The sequence below is a fragment of the Calonectris borealis genome, chromosome 1, assembly GCF_964195595.1.
Source record: "Calonectris borealis chromosome 1, bCalBor7.hap1.2, whole genome shotgun sequence".
In the NCBI taxonomy this organism is placed as follows: domain Eukaryota; kingdom Metazoa; phylum Chordata; class Aves; order Procellariiformes; family Procellariidae; genus Calonectris; species Calonectris borealis.
In genome coordinates this window covers 160,117,573-160,141,464 of record NC_134312.1, presented here as the reverse complement: position 1 = coordinate 160,141,464, position 23,892 = coordinate 160,117,573, and the positions used below count along the sequence as shown (strand labels likewise).

Genomic DNA, 23,892 nt, shown 5'->3' with positions numbered 1-23,892 from the left:
CAATAAGCTAACACCAGTGCTGGTAGCCTAAATCACTTTAGTGATTTCCCCATCCATAAACGTGTAAAAGCAAAGCACCTCTGGATAAACAGCCCAGCGTTACTGAATCTTTGTAGGATTATGGCCAAAAGAAGAGGGCAGTTAATTATTCTGACCTAAGTTTCTAAATTTCCTCTCTTCTTCCTAGTAATTCAAGATTACTCCAGGTTTTGGAAGTTACCACCATTCAAACCACTCTTTAAATGGACTTTTTTTGTATCAAAATTTCTTATGATTTCAAATCGGTGCTAGTGTAGCCATGGGTATTGATATTGCATGGGATGATTTTTTTCCTACCAAGATGTCAGCTATTAAATGTATATGCTAATTATCTCCATAACTTCAAAATTGGGTATCTTGAAGGCTGCTTTTTTTGTTGTATAACTTAAAAAACGCATTCCTGTCAGTGATTCCACATTTTAAAAACAACTGAGGAAGATGTTTTAAGCTGCATTCCAGTTCTTCTAAACTGCATTCCTCTTCCAGTTCAGTTGCATGCACGTTATTTCAATTTCTCTTGTTATTCTTTAGAAAAACAGTTTAAAAAAAAATCTTTCTCCACAATTTTCCATTTCACAAGCCTAGGAAAGTTCTTGCTATGGGAAAAATGTATGTTTTGCTTGACCTCTACTGCTGATATGCTCACTGCTAAAAACAAAAAACCTTCCTAAATTCTGTTTCTCACTACATCGTTCATTCTTGTGAAAGAAGAGGTGGAGTTATAAAGTTGCCTATTGCCATCAGCCAGTTGTATGTTTTTTTAAATCATATTTGGCCTTCAGACCTGAAAATCTAAAAAAAAAAAAAAAAAAAAAATTTCCTCTTTCTTATCTTCTACCCATAATTATACTGGTTGGAATTTATAACAGAGAAATAACAACCGGGAAAAACAGTAAAAATTTATTTGCTTAAGTAACAGTTTTATATTTTATATAGACAAACATGGTATCAATTAATAATTTAGTAAGATACTCTTAAATTCAAATAAGATTTTTCTCTTGTGCGTGAACATTTTTTTCTTTTATTGTTCTGTTTTTCCTTTTTCTTTTCCTCTACCGCGTTTCCTCCCGCCTGTTCTTTAGTGATCCCAGAGCAAATATTAACTGCATCTTTCTGTTAAAAGGAGTTTGTAAACTTGACCAAATGTGATCATGAATCTCGTGTAGTTTTTATGATTCTGTCTGTTAAATAATTTTTTTGGGGTGTATTTTTGTGGGGGAAAAACCCTATTGGTAAACAGGAAATGAAACCATTTTCACAGTTGTGAAATTTCAAGAGTAAAAGCATTCAAATATTTCACCATTCTTATAGCATGAGGCTTCAAGTAGTAATTGTGGTTACATTAAAAAAACTTAATTATAGTAATTGCTCATAATATATTTATTTAAATTTTGTATTTGACTTGAATAGATTTTTCTTCTATATCTTTATGCAATTGCACGAGTCTTAGATTTGTCTTTGAGTATGCTGTAATTAAGAACGAAATCCTGTTCCGATGATGAGGTGCAAATACTCAATATTGTTAGAGTTTCCTCCAAGGGGAAAAATGCTACCATCCTTTGTAAAGAAATCATAGATTTTTTTTTTTTATTGGTGTGCTTTGCCTTTTCAAATGATAAACAACTTTTTAGCCGTTACTAAAAAAGTTGACTGATAAAGATTGGTGTGATGGAAACTAAGCCTTGCCTTGGGCGGAGTAGGACAAGAATCGCCCCAGAAGTGCTCTGCCTGCGTATCGCTTCTGCAACACGCTGGCATCTCAGAAGCAGTAGGGAAGTGCGTTTTGGGTATGTGGGAGTGCAATGACCAGTGCCGATTGCTGTCAGGGGGACATCACTGGCCTTTGGTTAGTCAGAGGTCACAAAATTTGGGATGTGCTCTCTTCGGGTTCATGCGTTGCAAAAAAAGTTTAATAATGATTTGTCAAGTACTATTAATTGCTGCTAATTATATTGCAGCTCTGTAGCTCTGGTTTCAAAGTTAATTTGGAAAGAAGGGAAAACCTGCTCTAATTATTTTATGGTGATGGACAATGTCAAGGAATTTCAATTGCTGTCTATCCAATTCCTCTTGATTTGTTTTCTTGTTGGATGCTTGCTGCCAGATTGCCAACAAGTCAGAGAGAAAAAAGTCTGGGAAGAGAATGATACCGGCATGGACTAAGTTTAAACAACAAATAAACAAACAAAAATCCCAGTATCTTCATAAGGGTTTTGGATAGTGAATGCATACTTAACTCACTCTTCAGTGGTTTTGTACAAGCATAAACAAGATGAATGTTTGTAATTATTTTGCAGAAGACTACAGGAGAGGATAGCTGGATTTCATATGGCACCGTCTTGCATTGCCCCTTCTTACTTACAAGGCTCAATAGGGACACAAGTCTCAGCATAGGGGAAATTGCGAGGGATATTTACTGGTGTCTCCCGAAAGCTGAAAAAGGAGATATCAATAAAGTCCAATTTTCACTTCACTTTTAACCAAATCTAAGATCCTTTTTGCTTAGGGCTGTCATTGTTCTTTTCCCTTCAGCTCCAAGAGCCTTAAAAATGTTACGCATCGGAGCACCTGCTTTCTAAATAAATGGTCTTAAAAATGTAATTGAGGGATTTTCACTTTTGTAGGCAAATCAGCAGGGTTGATATTGATCCATCTTTTTAGGGAGCCACAGTGCACCAGAAGGTGATACTGTAGAGGGCCCCGTAAACCCTCGGAGCCTTCTGTCTAATTTGGCAGAAAAACACAGAATGTCGGACAACAAAAGAACGATCCGATTCCGTAAGAAATCTTCATCCCTCCCACTCCCTTTTCACAAGATTAAAAAAAAAAAAAAAAGACTTAATTTTTTCAGCTGCACACAATGATTTGGTGCTCACTCTTGCATTGAAACAGTTGCTGTCAGAACAGGCAGGAAACAGTTTTCTTTTAATTGCTGAAATCATTCGGAAGTGCTTCATGCACGGCTTCTATACGGCAGATGCTGTGCATTAATTGGCCTGTGTAGGGCTGACCCAGGGTTCCTTGCAGCGGGCCCAATTTTAGGCAGAGGGTTTAAATAGCTTATTTCTTATTTTGTATAACCTGGCGTACATTATGAGCGCGCTTGCACGTGGGGTATTTCATGGTCTGCAGTTTCTAATGTCATGTGGGTTTCAAAACCTGTGTTTCTCTGGTAATGTACTAGCAGCAGGTAAGCTCTAAATACCATCCATCAGGAGCTAATTTTTTATCCAGATACTCCAATGACTGATGAACCTGTCTTTTGTGTGAATGTTCAGCACAGGAGAAAGCCATATGCCCCTGGCACTGGTTCCTATGCATTCTTTACAGTTCCTAGCGAGGAGATTAAGAAAAAACCAAACCCTTACATTTACATGTCTTTCATTTATTTAGCAGTTAGCACTTTCTAAAATAGCTCTTTTTTTTTTAAAACAGCGAAAGGAGATTTAGGTCTCTTAAAGCAATCTGACTACCATTACTCATTTTCTTTATCAGGAATATTACTGCACACCCTTAATAGGGAACCTTGTTTTGCTACTCCCCGTCTGTTCAAAACAGACCTTAGCCCATTAGAAGGTCCTCCCTTGTGTGGGAAGACCACAGCTGTTACTGTAAATCTCATCCAGTAACTGTATCACCCCCATTTTGTGGCTCTGAAGGATGAAATTGAGAAATGGAATACTGTGCAGTCATCCTTTACCTCTCCAATTTTAGGCCTTTGCACATCATTTTCATGCTTTTATTCCAAATCAAACAACATTAGTGAGCAACACCACCCTGTGCTAAATGCCTAGCGTCTAAGGCAGTACCTACGATCTTTGTTTTCGGAGGATTTAGGATTCGGAGGGAAGTTGGGGTTTTGTTGATGGTGCATTTTTTTATTTTATTTTTTTTATTCCCTCTTTTCCCTCCCTCCCCCCACCAGATCTTTCCCAATCCCCAGAATTTGTCGGAAGCAGAAATCCAGGCGGTAGCGAGGTGCCTAAGATGGAGGATGCTCTGTTACGCCTCCACAGAGGAAGCGAGAGCTCAGCACGGTTAACAAACAGAACTTTAAAAAGGTTTCTGTTTCTTTAAATCCTTCTGAATGAAGTGGATCTAACTTCTTATGAAGGGTATTGGGGCTTTAATCAGAAATAAGAAGTGGTTTAAATCATTAGCACAACAAAGCAAACTATAAGCTTGAAGATAAAAGTCTCAGGGGAAAGAGTCCTCTGAAAATAAATGGGACTTGATAGATTTCCATATCATTTATAACTTCCCTTAATTACACTTGGAAGACTTGCCAGTAAAACTGGAAAATTGGCAGCCTATATCCATTATAGTAATTTTGCCGACCATGGCAAGCAGCTGGCTTTACTGGATTTTATTTCCCATCACTCACAATTAATCATCAGCTGGAGATGTCTGAAACTCCTCAAAATGTAGCAATACCGTGTGACATTCAGGCCTCCTTAAAATGCTAAAATCTGCTGAGTAAATGGGCCGAGTTCCCCTTCCAGCGAACTCATTTTGGTGCGAGGCAGGCTGCCGCTTAATGAGTGCCACTTCGATAATCGGATGCGAATGTGAACCCTGACCTCGTGTCAAAGGAGAGGACGCAGCAAGCTGGATAAAAGATAGGGGATTCAGATCTGCAAACTTTACACCAATTAGACGGGGAGCGGGGAAATACATCAGTGCCGGCTGGGTTTATCAGAAAGACTTGTGGGGCTTGTGACCGTTTTCTAAGCCTAACATTGAAGACGTCCTGTCACGATCGTTAAGTCTTTATCAGGTGACGCCCAAAAGTCTGAGGAAAGTGGACCGTATTCGCAAAGTTCCCGTGGCAGCAATGCCCTCGGATCTGCGCTGTCTTTTTCTGTCTCTGGGTTTCGAAGAGGCCTATCTGTAAGTGCCGTTAGTCTTTACGGCCCTCCATAGGTGCAGTGAGGTTGTTGGAGCGGCTCGGGGTTGCTGCTCCTCACATTCTGCTTCCACCCCGTGTGTCGTGAGTGGCTGGGTGGGAAATGGCTGGAGGCAGTTCCCGGTCCTGAGTGTAACCTTTTGGCCAGAGGCGATAACAACCACCATGCAGTCCCCAGGTTACTCAAACAGTGCTATTGACTGTTCCCAAATTCACACCAGGATTGTTAGCAACGTCGAGATGTTAAGTACCCTCCTCTTCTATGATTTGTTTTCTTCTTTTTTTTTCTTTTTCCTTTTCACTCTCTGGAGAACAAAACTGAACAGCAGCTTTGAACTGCGCCATGCAGAAATAAACTACTAAAATACAGACTGCAGGTCTAACAGTTAATCACTCATTTATTGTGATACTCCAAGCAATGTAAAGGTAGATTTGTCTCTAGCGTAACTCTGTGAGAAAGATACCGGAGTTTAATTTCTTTTAAGAAAAGGAGCCCTTTTATTTTACTTGGTTCAAATCAATCCCATTTTTTGTTTGATTTTATTTGCCTGTTTTGACAGATTTGGGTCATGTCTGAGACCTCTCTAAATTGAAGTGTAAAGATGGTGGTTTACATTGGTTTACCATCCACTGAAAGAAATAAATTATATGATGAAAATGCAACATTAAAAATGGTCCAGATAAATCCTTAAATAAGTTAGAAAGCAAGAACTTGTACACATCGCTGCGGTTTTCATTTGCAGGCTAAATAACAGCAAAAGGATATGTGCAATTATGGAATGAAAGAAATTGGACAATGCCCAAAACACTGAAAAAGAGAAAAGAGAGATACAAGTGCCTAATTTTAGGATTTGTTGCTTTGCAACACAATGAGTGGAGCTGTAAAGGTTTAACATAAGAACAGTAATTAAACTTCAGTGCTTAAGTGACACTTTCACCAAGGTAATTTTCAACAAATTGCACATCATCAGAAGTACTGACACAGCATTTTCACACATGGTACGTGCTGCAAGTGCCTCCTTCCTTCCCAATTAGTAAGACTAGATGTTAACTGGATACTTTGTCTATATATTTTGTGGATTGGGTGGGTTATTTCTTTCTCAGACACCGCTTCCTTTGTCATCAACCCAGCAGTTATTATATAAACCACAAAAACTTTATTTTTGAGAAAGGGGAGAAACTGAGGAGAAATTCAGATTGATGGACATTTCCATCCCACAATCGCTAATACTTCCTGGCATTTTAGCGCTGTACTTAAGATCTACAGAGGCAATTCTGTACTTTTCCAGTAGATGTATTTCCAGAACTCCAGTTTAGATAATTGCTAACTGGTTCATTTGCACGCCATCCACCTGATGAAGCCATGTTACGGTTGAATCGCACTGGGGCTCAAGAGAAGAGTTTCTTGTGCCCTTGAAATTAGGCCACTCAATTCAGTTCTGCACTCCTTAGCATCTCAATCTTCAGCAGCTTTTAGAGGCTCATGTTCTTGGCGCTCTGGTGGCTGCGTTTAACCAGAGGGTGTCAAATTTGCTTCTGAAATATGCTATTAAAAAAAAACCTCGAACAAACATTCTTGCCCTTTTTTTTTTTTTTTAAACAGAAGTAGATATTCGTAGCTTCCTCTTAACCTCAGAAATGTCTGGAAGGTTCGGAGCAGATGGAAGAAAACCTGAGCAGTGAGATAGGGAGAAGAAGAAGAAGAGAAGCAAGCAAGGGAAGAAAGAGCTGCTGGGACAAGGCTACAGGCAGAGCAGCAGGTGTGGAAGGAAGGAGACAAAAGACAGAGAAAGGGAATAGAGGGGAAATAACTGGGGACAAAGAACAAGTCTTTGATACTATTCACCGAATTTGACACTGCTAATGACTTAAATGCTCGCCTGAAGCTCAGGATGGAATTTCTGCAGGTGAAGTGTTGGGTGTTGGTTATTCTCTGTATCCAGGGAGTACACCATGTTCCCATAGCAAACGTTTTCCTTATTTACCCCAAAAAGCCCGTCATATTGCTGTTGGCAGTCTGTTGAAGAAAAGGTGTGTGAGCACCTTTTAACGTAACGTCTTTTCTTCTGTCTTGCTCAGAACCCATAGGCAGACATCAATGCTTTTCAGTCATTGCTAGTGCACGCTTTAGGAAAAAGCTTTATTTAAATTTTCAGAACGTACTTCATGCAACGTGCATTTGATCTCTGACTTCACACCTGGCTGTGAGACAGTATATTCCTCCAAAATGGTACATACTTGTCCTTAAACACGCATTATTCATTTTACATGTATTTAGAGAAATATATCCATGTGTATATTTGTATGTATATAAACAAACACATCTTGAGGGCACTGGCACATATAACAACACATAAACCAGATCTCTGCAGGTCTTAAATTACCCTCTTTTATGAAATTTTGACATCAGAGTGAAAGCATCCCAAATTTGCTGGGATAATGAGTGAATGGCAGACTACATCTGCAAAAGAGCCTAATGAAAAGGCTTGCAGCGGACACTCAGAGCCAGGCATCCCAGAGGGCTGTACCTGCGCAAGTCCTAAATACTGGCACGTAGGGCCTAGCGCCCTTCCCTCTCCAGCATAAATCGTCTTCATGGGATGACCGGCTGATCGCTGGGTTACACGAGGGATAAATTCTGAATCCTGTGTTTTCCCCCTCATGTATAGGCAGCCCCCCCGACCACTGTAAAGCCTCGAGCGGCTGTTCCCTCTGCAATGTGGTCCAAGGCATTGGAGGGAGGATCTGACTGGGAGGCACAGGGAGCCTCCAGTGGGTTACTGGTGACCCTGAGCTTGTGTATGCCTGTTAGCAGAGTGCAAACAAGCAGAAGGAGGAAACTTGAATGTCTCCCTTTAAGAGTTATCAGCTGTGGTGAAAATGATGGTTTTGCCTCTGCGATGCCTCCCGTGCGGATGAGAGGTGGTTCCTCGCAGGCGTGCTCCCTTCCGTCAGACCGAAGTCATCAGCCGCCATCCAGATGCTGCCGTGTGCGGAGGTGTGACGTTCTGCTCAGCGTTAGCCCGTTGGATATTGCCGGAGCTTCCAGCCCATGCTCCCCCGGACGCGTGCCAGGAAACTTTTGGCTTCTGAATCAGGATTAGTATCCGCGGGATCTGCACCAGGGAAGCAAAGCAAAGGCTCCCCAGCCAAAACTTCACAAATTAAATTTTGCTCTGGGTTTAATTGATGTCGAACTGTGGTGGATGTGAAATGTGAACTGTAGATGTTGGAGCTGAGTGGATGGGATGGGAGAAGAGCCTTGTCTGAGGTGATAGCTTTAAGTAGGTGATTCCTTTTTCCGTATTTTGATGCCAGTTTTGTCAAAAGCAACTGCTATTTGTGATTGTGGTTTGTGTCGTGACTGTGTAGCTGGGTGACTTGACTTGTGCCATGAAAGTCTTTATAGCATTTAATGAAATAATCCCTTTATTTTCCAGAAGAATCATACACACTTAGAGCATTTCAAATCCTCTATCCTCATTTTGTACTGCTTTAATTTTACCAGGTTTCGGAAGGTCAAGAGATTTGTGTAATTGAAGCAATGAAAATGCAGAACAGTATGATTGCTGCTAAAACAGGCAAGGTAAGCTACCTTGGGTCACTTAAAACCATATGCAACTTGTCAAATAGGATAGAATTTAAAAAGGAAAAGAGGAGGATTCTGGTTGTTAAGGAATTAAGTCCGATTGTTATAAGTTTTTCGAAGAGAGGTGTCTTTAATTTTTAACATTTGCATCTGCTGTGAATGCTGTTAAGTAGTTCCGAGCCTTAGATAGCACAGCAGGAAATAGCTTTATTGGCTTCAGAAATTCATATAACTCTTTTTCTCCTAAATGATTTGTTTTCTATGATGTTAGAATGCCAAGCTGAATTGAAAGGTGTTGCAGACCGTTTCTCCAAATTCCGTCTTTCCAGAGAGCGACTGAAGAAGAGACATCTCTTTGCCAGTTAATTCATTAATGGCAAACAATTTGACATTAAAAAAAACACTCAGAACTAGGCATAGAAAGTGCTTTTGCAGGAAGATGAGAAAAGCAATTTTTTTGTTATTGTGACCATTAAATATGAAGCCTAGATCTGCAAATGTGTTAAGCTTTGCAAGGCTGTGCGTCGCGGTATCTTGCTTCTAGGGGGATCAGCATTGCAGCCCCCGAGCTGGGACTCTCCTCCTGCAGGATGTACCAAAACCAGTGCTCTGGGCAGGGAACTGGTTAAGCTTATATGACAAGGGCATGCCTTAAACCCCATCCGGTCTGGGGACTGTCAGCTCCTAAATCAGGGCCTCGGAGCATCCCTGTGCCGGATTGTAATTCGCAGCCTGAAACCGTCACCTAAACACAGGCCCCTGATCCATCCTTTTCAAGGGCAGAGCAGAGTCACTCTTGAGGAGTCACTGGTCAGAGTCCTTGCCAAAGACCTGGATGATATGTTCTCCTCTATCTCGTATTTCCTAGCACGTCCTAGCCCTTCTCTGCCTGGGGACAAGCCCCTCTGCGCTCCCTGAAGCACTGCCATTTTGTTATTAAAAACGGCAAACCCAAACCCAATGCAAGATCCCTTAGCCCAGAGGGAGGCAGCAAGGAGCCTGGCTCTCCAGGGCAGGGACGAGGTTAGCCACTGGCAAGATTGGCTGAGATCTCAAGGCGGGTCTCTATGCCAAGGACTGTTTGTGTGTTTACAAGAAAGGCTTATTTGGCACAGCACGAAAATCGTCACTGAGGCTGGGACCCAGGGCTTGCCTCTTCCAGTGCATCTAGTGCAAAACTGGGTCTCGAGGAAAAAAAATTGCAGAGAGAGGGAGAACGTACCTTCTCCTGTTGCTTTAACGTTGCCGCTTTGGTATTTTATTTCATGCATTAATTCCTATATAATTTATTTTCTCACTTGATTAATATTTCCCAGCATTTAGTTTTTCATCTTTGCTTCTTTTGTTTAACCCCTTATTACTGCTTTTTGCATCCTCTGTTTTTAACTAGGGAGTATTTGTAATTAAAATGCCATTCCCTCTCCCACCCACCCCCTTTTATTTTTTACTTTAACCTTCACTTTCCCACCGAGGTGTGCTGCAACCCATGGGCCTGTGTCTTAAAATCCTGCTTGTCCTTCTCCCAGTAATAAATATCTCCCACTCACTCTGTACAGATGCCACGTAAAACCCACGTTTGGCTTATTAATCCTTCAAAGTGGGATTTGAATGGTGCACAGGCCATTCAGTGGGCGCAATGTGCACCTTGCAATGTCCCCTTGGCATCTCCATTTTAATAATAAGCAAATTATTTGATTCTTTAGAATTTTAAGAATTTGAAAAAGCAAAAAAGTTTTGGACTGTGTAGAAATGAAGCTGCTGAACAGAATCCATCCCGTTCTGCAGTGCAAAGTCATGGCTCTGAGTGCTAAAATAACTTGGCCCCTCCACAGGATGTTTGGCACTGGCTGTTAGTCCACGTTTTGATACTTTGAAACTGTGTTTTTAAACTCAGTTCGTTTGTCTTCAGCTGGAAGACGTTCCCATTGTCATTCCTGGGTGAATTCCTTTTCTGCATCAAACCCCATCTTCCTGTTTGTAATTGCGAGAGAAGTGGCTTGTTTTTATCTAATCTACTTCGAGTTCACTCCAGCTGCAGGTGGTTTAAAAATGAGGGAAGGATGGAGAGGAACTGGCGTGCCTCCTGTCTCCTACGGGACAGCTGCGCGTGGGTCAGGACGAGGAGCTGGCCCCGCTGCATGTCAAAAATCACTGGGGAGTTTGAAACGCTAGTCAGCTACGATGTTTGCTGAACCTTGGCTTTGTAGAAAAGGAAAAGAAAGAAGTGGAATATCTTTCACACTGCTTTCATCTCTTAAAAGATTGAGACTCGGGAATCGGGTAGGCTGCCTGGCTATTGATTTAGAAATAAAGCTCTTTTTTGTACACCTCACGGTGTCTCTGCCCGTGTACAGTGTTCAGCTTCATTTCTGGGGCAACGCAGTGAATATGCCTGTGCTGCAGAGCCAGAGGTATGCTTACAGCTCGTGTGGCTTTAGACTATCAAACTCGGATGCGGGCAATAGCGTAGCCATAGTAGCCCGGTATTTCGGGTACGCTGCAGGTTTCCTTTAGGAGCCCAAGGTGACGTTTGGGTGACTAAACTGAGCTAACTGCTGAACAAAGTTTTGACCAAGGATTTGGCATGTCAGTGTGAGCTCTGAATTAATATTGCAAGCAAACTCTAATATACAGCTTCAAGTATTTTCTGGAGCTCCATGAGCTGAAAGGGAATTCAAACATGTTACAGGCTTTTACAGAGGAAATCAGGGACTAGTATAAGATGTTTGTGTTTTAAAATTCAGGAATCTGCATGTGACTATATAATTCATCTACAGATGTAGTTGCATTTATTTGACAGTGGTAGCCCTTTGCCAAGTTCAGTTATGTTAAAGGATCCAAATTCACATTTGAATCAATCGATCTCAGCTGTCTGGGGATTGAGGGAAACCCACTTCATGCCTGCAGTCCCAAAATTCAGTTATACTTAAAATCTATAACGCAAAAGATACTGGGATATTTCATTGAAACGTTCAAGTGTGAGTGTTGAAGAGTCAGCCTGTCATCTAAAAGATTTAAAAATTTAGTAGTAAATGAACAGCAGTGCAAACAGGTGGAAGAAAGGTGCTTTTTAATTTTTAGAAGTGCCATCTTGATCTGATGTTCAGATCTTCAAGCACCTAAGTAATAAAAAAACCATCAAGTGGTAGGTGCTTAAATAGCTTGATGGAGTTGGACATAATTTGGTCAAGCACTGGAGCAGGCTGCCCACAGGTTGTGGAGTCTCCATCCTCAGCGATACTCAAAACTCGGCTGGACTCTGACTTTTGGAGGTCAACCTGGCAACCTCTCAAGGCCCTTCCAACATACACGTGCCTGTGCTCCCCGTGGTGGTCATAATGTTGTGTAGTGGCCATTTACCCTTTTTTTTACACCCTTGCAGATGTGATACTCCATGTAAGCAATGTCAACCAAGCCATTTATTTAACCATGCAATTGAGGAAGATTTGAAATTATTTCCATTTCTGTACTGTAGGTGAAAGCTGTGCACTGCAAAGCTGGTGATACCGTTGGAGAAGGAGATCTGCTGGTGGAACTGGAATGAAAGGTTGCCTCCACACTGTTGAATTAGCTAAGCCTTTATTATTTCCATCCATAAAGTAAAATTAAGGCAATTCAACACAGAAGACGGGCAGTCCTATGTGCAAGATTTTATACAGTCATATTTATTGTATCAGTGGTTAAGACAGCAAACACAGATGTTAAACCTTGGCAAGAGATCCCAGATTTTTACTTCCAGAAATACTTGTACATAACCTTTGTAATTCTTTGATTTTTCAGGATCAAATAAAATCAATAAAGTACCATTGCTGCTTTAAAACAGGAAAAGCCTCTTTTTTTAAAAAAGAAAACAAAAGCCCAAATCCGATTCATCTTCTCCATGGTAATATCACTGGTTTGAGGCCCCAGCCAAATTGTACAGAATAGTTGGTAGAAGTGAAAAATTAACCACTGAGTGGTTAACCGAGCAGTTTTCCTACGCTCTGTGTAATCGCTGAACAACTACTGCTGATGGCTTAAATTCCCATCAGATTTATTGTAATATTTTGAAGCCTTTGTAACAGGTTAGGTGTTTTATTTTGCTAGTACAGACTTTCCCCATGTATTTTCATTTACAGTTGTAAGGGAATTTTCTTCTTTTATTCAGAATCCATACTCAAATTTCCCCCCGTTATCTTCCTTCAGTTGATTACTGGATGCAAGTCCTTACAGAAGGAGCTGGCGCTGTCCCTGAAGCCCCTTAGCCGCCCCAAGGTATTGCTAGAGGCACTCGCTGTCCCTCAGGCCAAGCCTTCTCCTGAACTCTTACAGGAAAGGGAGACCCAAGTGTCTGATCTTTTGTGGTGCGGAGGCTCTTACTGTGTGAAGACTAGGACTGTTCATAGTTTGTGAGAAGACTGTCTGAAGAACTAGGACTGTTCATAATACGTAACTGTATCCTGCCCGACGGGCTGCGTATCCCGTGTGGGAAACCAGAGAGGGCCTGGAGCGGAGAAGATTGAAGAGACTTGAACAGAAGTGCCAGGGCTGGTGACTTCGTCAGAACAGGTAAGAGGATGTATTTGTTTCCCTCCTCACTCAGGAACCCTATGCCACAGGACGGTGAAGATACCAGAAGGTTACTGGGTTCAAAATGTTAGTGTGTGGTTAAGAGAGGCTCCTTCTTCCATTAATTGGTCTGGCTCAGCAAGTCAGCAGCTGCAGCTCACTAGATGCAGCGATACCCCCGCAGTCCCTGCACGCTCTGTCATCCCTGTCCCTACGCTCTTGCCTCGGCCTCCGCTGCTGCCCACGGCTGGGCCGGGGCACTGGGCTGCTCCTGCCTTTCATCTCGCCTCCTGCTGCTGGTTTTTCTTGTGTACCTCTAAGTCGCTGTTCCTGCTCTGCCTTGGCTCCCGCCCCAGAGAGGAGGGGGCCTGCTCTCATTTTCTTGCCTGGGATGTGCAGGGTCACGCTGCTTCCCAGAAAAACCCCTCTGGCCAGAGCCGCCTGGGCCCTTTACTGGAGGGTGAAGGACGAAAACAGTCTGTGACAGGGCTGGTGACTCATGTTCAGCCAGAAAGGTTCATGAGTCTGCTTGAAACTTCTCACTGAAGAGGCATTTTTCATGTTACGGAGATGCTGCCAACTACATCACATGGCCAAGGGGGAATAATGTAGTACCAGGACCTGCTTTCTTAATTAGTTTACAAAACCCATCAAGATGAGTAAGGAGAGTGTTCGGGTGGTACCTGCCCTCCAGGAAAATTAATGCTTTTGGAGTTGGAGAAACTGAGGCAGACACCCTGCAGATCTTCCTACAAATCTCCTGCAAGCCATCCTGCCCCTTCCAAAAGGAGCACAGTTCAGCTTCTGCAGGTCCCCCTAAACTAAGGGGGGAGGGGAGGGGGGGAAGTATGGTAGAGAGACATGACATGACTATTTTACTTTAAAATTATTTAATTTGCCTACTGCAGCAACACAAGCTTTCTGTCTGTTTTTCTAAATGAGATGCAGCAGTGTCTTCCTGATAAAGTTTAGGTTGATTCCTCACCCTGGATCCCTAGGCTGATTCCCTACCCCGGACCTCTTCCGGCCATCACAGGGCTACTGGCAGTGAAGCAGAAGTACAACGTTGTTCTTAATGGTATCCTTAGTGCATTGAATCGTACTTTGGCTCAAGGCACGGCATATGTTCCCTGCTCACATCCCTTTGGCAGCTTTGTATACTGTACAATCTACACGTACCAAACGCTGCAGTTGAAGGAAAATATAAGGCACAGTAGAGTAACACAAGAAAGCCGCGATTTTTCTCAGATTGTACAGAAACCAGCACAGTTGGTTGGGTCAGGGGGACAATAGTCGTCTTTCCATCTTTTTTTTTTCTTTTTTCCTTCCCCAGTTTGAATGTTGCAATAATCACAATACAGGTCCTCTGGATATTTTTGTAATGTATATAAAATCTCCCTCCCCCCCCTCTGCCCCCCCCCCCCCCAGGAAATTCAGTTTGCATATAGTTGCAAGTTCTGCATTGAAGTGCTTGGCTAAAAATCACCTTGATAGTAAGTGCTCACAACAGCTGCATCTGCTATAGCGCGGTGGGCACCTGAAACCAGGTTTGCTTTTCCTGGTCCCCAACATCCCCCTAGCCCCCCAATCCCACAGTCACTCAGTGAACTGAAGTGGTACCTAAAGTGCTTAGAATGCTAAATTAAAAATACGATTTTAAATGTAATTCTCTTCCACTCTTTTAGTATTTCTTCACAGTACCTTATAAAACTAAACATGTTTTAAAAATACTCCTTTCCAGTTCAGGAAAACACTGCAACACAGAGTAAGAGTAGTCTTTAGATTTTATCTATTTCTCCAGCAATTTAATATTTGTCTTGAAGCGCATAGTATTTATATGGTCATCTCTCCCTGTTTACATTCAGTAACCTACTAAACCATTACAAGTCAGTATTAAACGCGAGTTGTGCTTTACTTTGTTTGCAGACTTTTTTTTTTTTTAAGGACTTTCAGTTATTAGTGCAATAGTATCATTATTATTCCATCCACCTTGGAGAACTACATAAGAAAATTTGTCAATTCGGGTGAAAAAGACAGTTAGTCTGTTCCTCTGCCTTTCACTGACCTCAGTCATGCGCTGAGGCAAAGGGGGGATGGAGAAAATAACTAGACCCCAAAACCGAGGTGCAGAGATACAGTTACCTTACGCCTCATGCGAACCCCGGTTACTCGCAGCAGGTTAGCGGGGGCGAGGAGGACACTGACTAGCGGGGGACGAGTCCCCAACTCTGGGCCTACGGGACTTCGACACTAGCGCCAAGGCTCCCGGGTTGGGAAGGTTACAGGAGATCCTCTGTTTTAATAGGAAGGTGTTACAGCTTTCCTGGGAAGGTTACCGATCGACAACGTGCTTAGTACTACGTCTTCGGCCGGGCTGCGTTCTCTCCCGTTTCTAATCCCGGCTTTCGCGTAGGACGTAGGAGAGGCCGTGTTTCCCCGAGGAGTCGTAACTGTCATGGTAGGGGAGGCCGACCCACTCGGGCGGGTACGTCGTCGTGCTGTACACGAAGCACTCCATGACGCCCTCGGCTGCTGCCCGCGCCTCGCCCGCGCCGCCCTTCCCTTCCCACTCCACCACCTCGATTCTCATCAGGGTACGCTGGTACATGTCTGGGCAGCCTTCAAACTCATCCAGGAACTGCAGCATCTGGTCGTCAACTGAGTAAATCTCCCCAGCAACGTGGTGTCCTGTTCCCGGGATGTTCAGCATGTAAGGAATGTTGTATTTTCCTGCAATCACCAGCGGATACTTCTCCACCGTGCGGCCCCTTCCTTGGAATTTCGCTAGCCCCTTGGCAGTGTTGATCATGTGCTTGTAGTTGGGCTGGCCCTTCTTAAGCGTGCCGTAGACGAAGACACGAGCCATCGTACCTGCAAAAGCAGCTGAAAGACAAAGGCGTACGTTACCCACGGGGCTGCTTTGCCCGACGCTCTGGAGAACCGCACCCGTACCAAGACGCGTCGTACACGCAAGACTCTTCAGGTGTGTGCAAAAATGGTCTTGTCGTCCCACACCTCGTTTAAACATCATACTAAATTCAAATATCTCTTTAAACTTTTCAGTCATAAACTGTAACAGCGAAAAACAGACACCAGGAGAAAGTCACCCTTGCAGTTCTTCGCTGCAATCAAATTACATCCCATGGTTTCTCTAAGGAATCCACAACATCGACCAATGCATCCCTGACCCTCGGGAAAAGCGCTGAGCTTTTCTTAATTTATGTTTTTTTCTCTCTCACCATTATGGGAGCCATTCCAGTGATGGAAACAAGCTCCCACTTAGCACATCCTTTATGGGGGGAAAAAAAAACACAACCAAAAAACCAAATCATGGTTCGGCTCAGCGACCAGACACCTTGCTATGTTGCTCCACTGTATTTACGGTTTAATTAGCCCAGATCAAACCTGATTATTAAAGCATGCGGGAGTGAAGCCACAGTTAGTTTGTTTTCCCTTTTTGGGGTGTGGTGGTGTTTTTTAAAGCCTGGACTGATGGACTTTGTCACACGCTACCTGGGAAAAAGAAAAAGAAAACAAGCAGCATGATGCTCGTAGCTGCAGCAAGCTAATGACGTACAAACTGTGACATCACACATCACCGAGACGAACAGAGGACCTGTCTGTCACAAAGAGGGATAAAAAGGTTTTCACGCCAGATCTTACAAGCAAAGCGAGGCACGCCAGCGGGGCAAGTTTAACCTGGCGTTGAGTCATTTCATGGCCATGCAGAAGGATTTTCGGTAACCCCAGCGCCGAGGTCGCGCTTGCTGACTGACTGACAAGCGCTGACGAGCAAGCTGCGGCTCTGGGGAGAGACGCGGGGTGGCCTGCAGCAACCACATCCCAAGCGCGGCTGTCCTGCTCCTTCAGGGGCGGGGAACGACAACGGCTCTTCTCGGGGCTGCCGATAAATCTGAGGTGAGAAACCTCATTTGCGGAGCTGGTAAGGCCAGACACGGTGGTCTTCACAAGCCCCTTCACCCTTCCTGTCCGAGGGAGCTGTACACAAAATGTTATTTCCATTTATTCACCTTGGAGGTGGGTGGAGGCAGGGGAAAGTGGTATTTCAGTGCTAACAAAACTGGAAGCTAGGGCTGCTGGCAGAAAGGCCAGGTAACGCCATGCTCCTGTCTTCCCCAGATACCCAAAAGTGCTAAGCCACCTCTGCCTGAAGTAGCCGATTTGCAGATGTGCTAGCCATCTCTTGAAAACAGACCTTGAATGATGTTGTTCAACATTTATCTGTGAGCATAAAACACTCAAAATTGGTTTAAATGGGATAAAAGGCTGGCTTTACTGAAAGGTAAGGGGGAAAAAAGGTACCTTCATAGCTCCTGGGTTATTTTTCATGCTGTGCCCCATTCATCCCCCAGCATTTCTGCAGGGCAGAAGCAGTTCTGCACTGTTTGATGGTTTCCCACATTTTGCCCTCAGTCACTGACTGGGCAGAGCCTGCCTCTCTGTCACCCAACACGGCCGTCTGGCAGCTACCCGCCAGGCACCCGGCATCAGGCACCCTTCCTTTCGGAAGGAGGGTCGTTAAACAATGTATTTCAAGTTTGAAAGCTCTTTAAAAGCAGACGGGAAGTAGAAACTTAATGTATTTTCTGCTATTTACTCTTATTTTAGTAGACTGTTAGATCAGGTCGGTTATCCAAAGGGGTACGTTGCTGGCCAAGAGAAGTGTCATTTAAAAAAATCAGTAGCAAAGCACTTTCCCCCTTGGTGAAGTAAACAGTTTTTCTCTGTAACAGAATACAGTTTTCCACCCAAAACCAGTGTGTGCCTTTATTTACTGGCAAACAGCTTTCACTTAAGGAAAAAAAGACTGTGCTGATTTTTTTCCCCTGTATTTTATCAGATATACTTCAGCGTCATTTATCCTTCGTGACATAAACGAGTTTTTTTGGATGCAGCTCATTCCCTCACAATAAAAAGAGCATTAATATTCAGTCGGTCTGACTCCCTTTTATAAGAAAAATCATTACCTTTCAGATTGTGTTTTGAATAACAAACACAGATCCTTCAGGAAGAAACTTGTCCCAGTGGGGATTGAGAAAGGATCAGAGTTAAGCACTGAAACATGCAATTAATTCCCATTAGGGGATTAGGGCACTCGTGTTCACTTTGAATCAGAAAAATGAGTTGTGAATTAAATTGTTCACAACCAAGAGGTTACTTGTCAGAGTTAATAAGTTAAAAAATAAAAAGGGAAACCTAAAACGCACATAAAAAGCTCAGTAGCGAGTGGTGCATCTGTAAGAAAAAGATACGCTTCGTTTCCATTAAACAAAAGCTCCATCCCTACTGTACAGCTGGACATAAGCTTCCAAAAACTTTGCAGGGAAGAGCATTACCCCTCCTGAAATCGGTGAAAACGCAGTACGTGTTTCTGATGGCGCAGCAGCCAGCTATTCGGAAACGTTACTGATTTAAAGCCACACATCCTAGTGCAGGACCCACAAAATTCAACCACACCACCACAACCCTTGCTAACCCAGGTTTGGGCAAGTGTTTCCGATTTAGCATTCGAGTAGATGGATTCAGCAGGCGGTACAAATGGAGATGGAGGGGGAATCTGAAGTTGCAGCCACAGTTTGTGTAGAGCGGCGAGGCTGATGTACGGGTAGAGCTGTGGCTTCGCGGGCAGGCGGGTGCTGAGCTCCCCATCACACTGCTGTGCTCCACGGCGGCCCTGTCGCTCAGGCGGGATGGGCTGGGCGCAATGACTTCTCCTTCTATTAAAAAAAAAAAAAAAAAAACAACCCCCAAAGCCAAGCCCAGACAACCCCATCTGAAATAAACTTGGTAAAAACATTTTCTGAACACCACTCCATAGAAATAAGACTTACACCATTTTCTTTGCAATAAATCTGGTCTCCTGCGCGCTGTGTGTTGCGTTGCAGAAAGGCTGTTGGACGTATTAGCATCGTTTCTAGCACTCGCGTATCGTGGGCTTTCAAAACATTTTTAGCCACCTTGTGGCAGAAGAGTAAAGAGCAGAATTTTATTTGAGGGTCATTTCACAGACTTCCACTAAGCAGCTGAAAAGAGTTATAGTCAGCATCCCTGCGCTGAATCACCAACAAGAAGTTGCCTTTTCTCACTTAATCCAGTTTGACACTTCTTACCTACGCTAAACCACCTAAGAGGAAAAGAAAACCCACCAAAAACCAAACAAAAAAACCCCCAGCCTCTATACCGAGTATTAGCTGCCAGGACAAAACAAGCCCATTCAGAAGGTACTTTGATGAAATATTCATGCAAGAATCATTAAAATTTAATGGCACGGGGAAATGCGAGCGAAATCTGTATGTCATCTCTTCGAACTATTTCTTTTAGCTATGAAAGATGACCTGCTGAACCGCTCGCAGGATCAATTACTAGTTGCTTCGTTACGCGAGATGCAAAGATCAGAAAATAAAGTAACTGTTTCAGGATCACGCAGGAAGAAGATGCTGTTGGGCGAAAATAAAAACGGCTTGTAACTGGCGCCGGCCAGCAGCCCGGGTTGCCACTCGGTGTTAGCAGCGGTAGGGCTGCATCACCGTATCCACGTCTGCCCTCGCCTACCGAAGAAGTTTCGGGTCAGGGCTTTAGTTTTCTGTCTCAGGGCGGTGAGAGAGGGATGGGTGGCCACGGGGCCAGTCGCTGGCTCAGCCAACACGCACTCGCAAAGGAAGCTGAACTGCCGCAGCCAGGCTCTTTGCTCCCAGGTTGTGCCCCAAACAAGACCTCGCTTCCCAAGCGGCAGCAGCAGCTTCGACAATAAACATCCTTTTACCACGGTTCAGACAATTATTTGATCCTACCAACTTCTTTTGAAAATAAAATAAGAAATAGCGCATGCGCTATGCCGGCGCCAGGGCTGTTTGCAGTCGCGGTAGCAGGGGTTTTGGTTTTATTTTGTTGAAACTTTTTCTCCCAACTCAGAAAGTATCCATTTCTCTCCCTCCATACAGTAACGTTATTTTCCCTTGAGAAAAACTCTCCACGTCGGCTCGGTGACCAGATATAGTTACACATTAATTCTTCAGAAGTTTCTTAAAACTGTAGGAAACAGGTGAAAAAACAAAATGCCTTGAACTTTAAACTTGAGCCCAGTCTGTTTGAATGAAGCGAGTTTTAAGGTCACTCTTTACTCAATGCTAACTTTCAAGAAGGACTAACATGCCAGAGAGGACTCCTGGGACCGCATCCTGTTGGGCCTTTGATGCTTTCATTTTGTTGCTTGCTATTTTCTTTATAGCACAGACAAGGGCTTCCTGCCCGGGCCGACCCCTTTCCAACCTTGCTGAATACCTCGGAAGAAGTTTATGGCAAGACACCTTTCTTACATTAACCACAGAGGCACCAGCGAAGCGATGGCTCCTTTGAAATCAAGAGGTTACGGTCTCCTCGCAGCAGTCGCCTGCTCAGAAACTGTGAGCTGCTGGTTTGTGAAAACAAACAAGAGTATTACAGTAACCAGTGCCACGCTGGACGCTACCGGGCGCTACTTGAAATAGCACTTAACCTACTTTGCAGATACTTTTCATTTCACTTTTGGATAGTTTACATCCCAAAGCCAAGAAAGACGCCTGCGCTTAAGCCGGAGTATCTTGGAGGTGTTTATCACCAGCAGGCAGAGCGAGGATGCCTTCCCTTCGGAGAAGCATCGGTCACAGCGCTGCTCACGTGCCTCGCGCCCATTCGGCACCCCAGCACACACTTGCCTTTTGGCTGCTTGAAACCGCTTCAAATCAATTTCAACTCTACTGCATAGAGAAACTTCATTAGATTAATTTTTACTACTACCAGAAAGAGTTTCATTCCCAAAGCAACTGTTAGGAGCAGCTACAGAGGCCTCCAAGTGACAATCGCATAAAGCCACCACATGCAAAAAAGATGCTGGGGATGCCATGCAGAAACATGCTGGACACACCGTTAGGCTGACGAACAGACTGAATTTCTAGACAGTGCGGAGACAGGAGGGGACTGCCAGCACGTTAGGAGGACGAGAAAAGGAGGATGAAGAAAATGGAAAGTCAATGGATGTGGACAAATTGAGTCGGGGCGGGGGGGGGGTGAAGTCCCCCCAAGAGAATATTGTATCAGTATTATTGACTGTTTTGTCCTAATATTAAGAAATAATAGCAAGTATTATTGTATGAGCCCCAGACAGAATATTATATCAAGTTCTTGCTACCACAATTCAGAAACTTGTGGACTCAAAAGTAGTTAGAAAGAGCTCAGGGCAGAGCACTGAGTCCAGGACTGTTTTTTTGGGGCACAGACTGAACAAGCAGGAACTTAAACAGGAGCTGACGAGATGGGGCATAATCACCTACAAATACAGGTAAAGGTTTCACAGAAGAGACAACTGGTTCTCCATATACAAGAACCCACAGCCGACCAAATTTTCTGCACGGAGTAATTAACATGGATAGGAACAGCTTTCTAATCATAAGAACAACCATAATAAGTCACCACAAAAAGGCTTGAGAGCCCAGTGTCCCCTATATGAGGGTGGTCAACAGCAGATACCTCAGCAAGAGCGCAAGAACAGGGCAAGGCGACAGCAACGCGTTTCCAGATTTGGGTCCAGACCCTTCCTAAGCCAGAGGCGACGAGCGCCGAGGTGCATAAAGGCCTTTTCCTCCCGTGAGCTGGCACGACCGCTTTTGTGAACCGTCAGCAACAGCAGCAGCCGGCGGCAAGCAGCCCCCCGTCTCGACGCCACACGGGTGCACGAGACACAAATCGCTTTGGGGTTTTTTCCCCTGCTGCCCGCTTGCTTCCTCTGACGGCTCTTCCGCCGAGTCGGGGTCTCTGTGCACCTCCTCCGTGCCACCAGGCACTTTTCCAGCTCTTGCTCTCTTCTAGGCTGACGAATCCACGTGTATTTAACGGAATGGAAAACACTCCTTACCTGTGATCATCTTTGTCACCTCTCCCTCTAACTTTTCTGCTCCTCCTATAGTTTTTTGAGATAAGAAAACCAGAACCGAAATATTTGAGAATGGACAAACCATGGATTTATACAGAGAGAGAAATCACGTCTCCTGTTCTGTTCACACTCCTTTCCCTCCAAAGCCTTTCTGACTGCTATTGAGCAACGGACTGATGTTTTGGAAGAACACGACGATACCTCAAGCATCCTGTTCTCGAGTGGCAACGGGGTGTGAAGCATTTACTGAAAATCCAACAGTGCTGAAGCCTCGAAAACTGGAAGTCTTGAAAAATAAGTATTTGTCCAAACTATCATGGATGCTATAGTTAATCTTGCTTTAGGGAAAGGTAGCAGACTAGATGGCTTCTCAAAATCCCACTCAGCACGGTGGGTCGTTATGATCCCGTTTCAAGTACACGACAATTCATTTAAATAACAGAGAAATGTCTCATCTTTGCACCTTTAGTACAGATGCTTTAACTGTTATATCTACACAAAAGGAAAAAAAAAAAAACCAAAAATGGAGCATTAACTTTAAATGCCAGATCGCTGTTACAGGAAAAAAGTGGAAAACAACTTTTGATAGGGCAGCCCTGCTATGCCAGCCCTGCTGCCGGTACCGTTTCGGACGCTACCGTGAATTTGAAGTGGTTTCCGTCATTGACATGCAGAGCATAGCCCAGGGTTTCAAACCGCCGACATCCTGAAACTCGGGACACCACAGCCTGCGCTTGGACGGGTTCCCGCGAGGTCAGCACACTGATTTACATGCCAATACCCGGAGCGGTCAGTTCGCTGTTTTGGATCGAGAAGAGCATCCCGGCCTGCGAAACACGGCAAACACTTTGAGTACCTAGGCATGGGAACATATTTTTCTACACTGAAAAGATGGTGAGAGAGAGAAGGGGAAGAGAGAAAAGATGAGGTCCGTGCCAGATCGTGAGGTGCCCTTCCACAAGGGAAACGGGGGAACGGCTGCACAACGATGCTCTGTAAGGAGGGGAGAGGTGCCCAGGTCACGGCACAGCACTGGCCCCTCGTCCCTCAGGAGCGCGGCGAGCCTGGAAAGGAGATGTTAAATAAAACCCCATCGTTCAGCACAGGGGCCTCCCGCCGGCAGGAGCCTGTGGCTCTGGAGGCCATCTTATGCTTTGCTCCGGCCGGCGTGGAGGTGCCACAGCGCGGCCTCTCGGGCCCCGGCGCGCAGCCGGCCGGGACAGACGGCAGCCGGACGTCCCGATGGAATAGCGGGAGGCCGCTCCGGACAGCGGCTCCGCAGGCGGCGGCAGGCCGGCTCACCGGGCCGAGCCGAGGTGCCGGAGCCCCGCAGCACCATGCAGAGGGGTCGCTGCCACGTCATGCTCCTCAAACCTCGCTAAAAACCAAACGAAAGCGCAGGCGTTCGGGGAGCAAAATCTGCTCCGCTAAATGAGCCAAACAGAAAATCCAAGTATAAATCTGGGAACAGCGTCACATAACACTGCGCTATTTTTCCTCCAGAAACCACCTACCTACCCCAGCGGGGACCAGCTACTGAAACACAAACCTTTGACCAGCGTGGCAGAAATGAAGCGTCGGAAACCCCCAGCAGACCGGTTTTTTCAGCCCGCGATTCCTTGGGGAACTACAGGCTGCTTTTAAGGGCCAGGGAAAGGTAATTTATACACATTTACAACATCCACATATGCACACAAGGATTTTCTACACAGAGCCACGCTTTGCTTGTAACGTGTTAGTGGCCCGTGGAAAAGGAGAGGGGAAGATTAAAACCAGCTGTACCGGAGGAACCACCAGATTTAAACGCAAACAGTATTTTAAATATTCAACCAGGAAGGGTACAGACAGCGTGGGGTAATGGCCAACACGTTCGCGTGGAAG

At 44.5% G+C, this 23,892-nt stretch overlaps 2 protein-coding genes across 9 annotated transcripts in view; one reads left to right on the top strand and one right to left on the bottom strand.

Moving 5' to 3' along the window:
• Positions 1 to 13,912, top strand: part of PCCA (propionyl-CoA carboxylase subunit alpha) — a 291,279-nt gene extending 277,367 nt beyond the window's left edge. For all 8 annotated transcript variants that reach the window (XM_075137806.1, XM_075137817.1, XM_075137809.1 and 5 more), the window contains 2 exons: positions 8,454 to 8,531; positions 12,010 to 13,912. In XM_075137806.1, coding sequence (XP_074993907.1) covers positions 8,454 to 8,531; positions 12,010 to 12,078 — 147 coding nt within the window. In that variant the 3' untranslated portion in view covers positions 12,079 to 13,912. The remainder of the gene's footprint in view (positions 1 to 8,453; positions 8,532 to 12,009) is intronic.
• The window catches only part of GGACT (gamma-glutamylamine cyclotransferase), a 32,899-nt gene continuing 21,103 nt past the window's right edge, over positions 12,097 to 23,892 (bottom strand). The window contains exon 2 of the mRNA XM_075137892.1: positions 12,097 to 15,965. Coding sequence (XP_074993993.1) covers positions 15,475 to 15,948 — 474 coding nt within the window. The 5' untranslated portion in view covers positions 15,949 to 15,965 and the 3' untranslated portion in view covers positions 12,097 to 15,474. The remainder of the gene's footprint in view (positions 15,966 to 23,892) is intronic.